The 3,935-nt window shown below is 31.5% G+C and overlaps 1 protein-coding gene across 1 annotated transcript in view; it reads left to right on the top strand.

Moving 5' to 3' along the window:
• Ms (Myosuppressin) overlaps positions 1-3,026 on the top strand; it is a 23,389-nt gene extending 20,363 nt beyond the window's left edge. The window contains exon 2 of the mRNA XM_068350414.1: positions 1,297-3,026. Coding sequence (XP_068206515.1) covers positions 1,297-1,385 — 89 coding nt within the window. The 3' untranslated portion in view covers positions 1,386-3,026. The remainder of the gene's footprint in view (positions 1-1,296) is intronic.
• The last annotated feature ends 909 nt before the right edge of the window (positions 3,027-3,935 follow it).

Consider the following 3,935-nt stretch of genomic DNA (forward strand, 5'->3'; position numbering starts at 1 on the left):
CAAAATTGACGGCTAAATATATAGATAAATAAGTACGCACACCCTCTCACCATGGTATGACTACTCATCTTCCCCTACCCGAGGGTCGGGGAGAGCTGAGCGGTACCGAAAAGAAATATATATATATATATATATATATATATATATATATATATATATATATATATATATATATATATATATATATTTATATATATATATTTTATATATATATATATATATATATATATATATATATATATATAGTATATATATATATATAGCTAGACACTTGCTCTTTATTATATAGAGGAGATACTTATTTACACACACACGCACACACACATATATGTATATATATATATATATATACATATACATACATATATATATATATGTGTGTGTGTTTATTTCATAAACATCCACAAACCATACTCGAAAGATTCAGAATATCCCAACACACAATGGCCTTGAGAATATAAGTATGTGAGCAAGTCACCAGAAGAGTTGGAAGACCCAGGCCTACATGGCTGAGGACTATTTAGTGTGAAGTAGGAATTGCAAACTTTTACTCAATGTCAAACTAATGAGAATATATTTTATATCATGGTGTTGTGTATTTAAGTAAGATATTTCGTTATTTATTTACTTTCTCTCTCTCTCTCTCTCTCTCTCTCTCTCTCTCTCTCTCCTCTCCTCTCTCTCTCTCTCTCTCTCTCTCTCTCTCTCATTTTCTAAAAATATAAAGAATTATTGTTATATCGAAAACAATTCAAATCTCTCTCTCTCTCTCTCTCTCTCTCTCTCTCTCTCTCTCTCTCTCTCTCTCTCTCATTTTCTAAAAATATAAAGAACTATTATTATATCGAAAACAATTCAAATCTCTCTCTCTCTCTCTCTCTCTCTCTCTCTCTCTCTCTCTCTCTCTCTCTCTCTCTCTCTCATTTTCTAAAAATATAAAGAACTATTGTTATATCGAAAACAATTCAAATCTCTCTCTCTCTCTCTCTCTCTCTCTCTCTCTCTCTCTCTCTCTCTCTCATTTTCTAAAAATATAGAGAACTATTGTTATATCGCAATCAATTCAAATCTCTCTCTCTCTCTCTCTCTCTCTCTCTCTCTCTCTCTCCTCTCTCTCTCTCTCTCTCCTAGAAATATAAAAAACATTGTTTTATCTAAAACAATTCTATTTAACCAATTCTCTCTCTCTCTCTCTCTCTCTCTCTCTCTCTCTCTCTCTCTCTCTCTCTCTCTCTCTCTTTCTCATATAAAACATTCCTATTAAACTAATGTTTCTCCCTCTCTCTCTCCCCACAGCCATCAAGAACAGTATGCCAATCAACGAACCAGAAGTCAAACGACAAGACCTCGACCACGTCTTCCTGCGATTCGGCCGATCTCAGTAACACCATCACGATCAAAGCGAATGAAAGAAGAATAGAAGAATATTAGAAGAAAGGAGGAGGAGGAGGAGAGGGAGGAGGAGGAGGAGGAGGAAGAAGAACGAGGGGCTTAGAACCAAGTTCCAGCAGACGTGTTGATCGGAGAACAAAAATAAATTATTGAATAAATATTAGATAAATTATTTTCCGTATTTTCATGTTCTTGGTGATGGTGAATATATTTAATTGTGTACTGTTAAATTATTTTTATATTTATTGATTCCATTTATTATTTTTTCGCAATTTTTGTTATCAGTAACTTAACTCAATTCTTGAAATGTCCTATTACTTCTGATGTCCACATATGGCTCAAAATGCCACATAAAAATGGTCTCTAATGTCCTGATAATGTCCCCTTTGCAAATTATCCCCCATTTTGGTATGCATATATACATGTACATCTATAACTGCATGTATATGTATACATACTTTTGTAGCTATCCATATATTTTTCTTCATATTCCAAAGATAAGGAACTCATTTGACATCATCACGCGAAGATTAAGAAGCTCATTTGATATCATCACACTGACGAATGGATTTGTCATTTTCCCTTGAAAGTTCTTACATCTACGAGTGAGGAAAATTATGAATAAAGGAAAAAAAACAAAGAAAAAAGTATATGCATTACCAAAATAAAAATAAAAAGATTATTAAATAAAGTTACTGATAATAATACAATAATTGATTTGCGACTTTTGTTTTATGTCTTTGATGCTCGAAAGAAATTTCCTTCATTTTAATGTTTTGCCGACAGGAGGTTCATTTCAGTGGAAGAATTCGTCGTTTTTCTATGGAAATATAAAGACTTTTCTTCTGTTAAGTAAAACTAATCTGAAAAGAATAAGAAAGTCAATTTTCTGACGATGAGTAAATCTAAATTGAAGAAATAAGAAAGTCGAAATATTATGGAAATATTGTTTTGTGGATTCTCCTTCGAAATAAAGAAACAAAAGGATTACTTTGATTTTAAAAGAATTGAATTTATTCCTATTTTAAAATGATTAAATTTATCCATATTTTAAAGAATGAAGTTTATCCATATCTTAAAAGAATTAAATTTATCTCTATTTCAAAGAACGAAATTTATCCTCATTTCAAAGAAGAATTTTATCCTCATTTTAAAAGAAGGAATTTTATCTCTATTTCAAAATAATTAAACTTATCCATATTTAAAAAAGAATGAAATTTATCCCTATTTTAAAATAAATAAATTTATCCATATTTCAAAAAGAATGCAATTTATCCCTGTTTCAAAATAATTAAACTTATCCATATTTTAAAAGAATGAAATTTATCCCGATCTAGATTAAAAAAAAAAAGAAAATTAAAGATTTTCATTTGATAATCCGACTCAAGTGAACCGCCTGTTAATGTTAACTCTCATGAAAACTTGTTTGTGTAAATACACTGTTACCTTCCATCTTATGGCCGTGATTACCTTCTCTATCCCATTGAAGAAGGAAATAAAATAAACTAATGCCTACCAATCTGTACTTGTCAGTGATCGTCTGTCTGCAAATAAACACCAAAAAAAGATGTTTGCCGTTAAATAATGTATTCGCTGATGACCAAAGAATATTAGTTTCATTAACATATAAATTGAGATGATGAAGTTTTTTTGACCTTCGCTGTCCCCTTGAATGACCTTTGACCTGACTAGTCCTCGTTCATGTTCATTCCTCGCGTTTTCTAGAAGAATGAGGATAATACATGCAATGTTAAAAATTTGCCCCCCCCCCCCTCCCCCCCCAAAAAAAAAAAATTAAATCCTAGAATAAATGTTGCCAGGCATTTGCTGTTTTGCAAACAGGTATATTGACGCAAAAGAGTGATACTACGGTAATCAACCCGTAAAAAGTAATAACAAAGTAAGGTTAAAATTACGGTTGCCTGTATTTTACTGAAATACGGCTGAGAACAGCATATTTTTACGGAGAATTTCCTGTCAATATTACGACTTTTCTAACAGTGTAGAAGAATAAGGATGATAAATACACTGTTGAAAATATGCCGTAAAAAAAACTGTAAAAATCCTGGAATAAATGTCGCCAGGCATTTGCTGTTTTGAAAACAGATATATTGACGTAAAGGAGTGATATTACGATCACCAAACCGAAAATTTAAGGACAAAGTAGGGTGAAAATACGGTTGTCTGTATTTTACTGAAATACGGCTGAACACAATATACGTTTACGGGGAACTTTCGATTAAAATTACGGTCATTTTTAACAGTGTGGATAAGAAAGGGACTTACATGCCAAGGAAAAGCAACTTTCTTAGGATTCAAGGAAAACATGTTTCTTTTACAATTCCCCAGAGGTGGAAATGTAAATATAAACAACTTGTGATTACATGATATGATTATTCTCAAATAGAGATGAAATTTGGAATCTGGATAACTCATCAATACTGATTTAGTTTCAAATGGATTTTTTTTTTTTTTTTTTTTTTGGTTTGCATGAGTATATACATACAAGAGACCCTATATGGAAGTAAGTAAAGGCTGAAGAC

The sequence above is a fragment of the Palaemon carinicauda genome, chromosome 26, assembly GCF_036898095.1.
Source record: "Palaemon carinicauda isolate YSFRI2023 chromosome 26, ASM3689809v2, whole genome shotgun sequence".
NCBI lineage: Eukaryota > Metazoa > Arthropoda > Malacostraca > Decapoda > Palaemonidae > Palaemon > Palaemon carinicauda.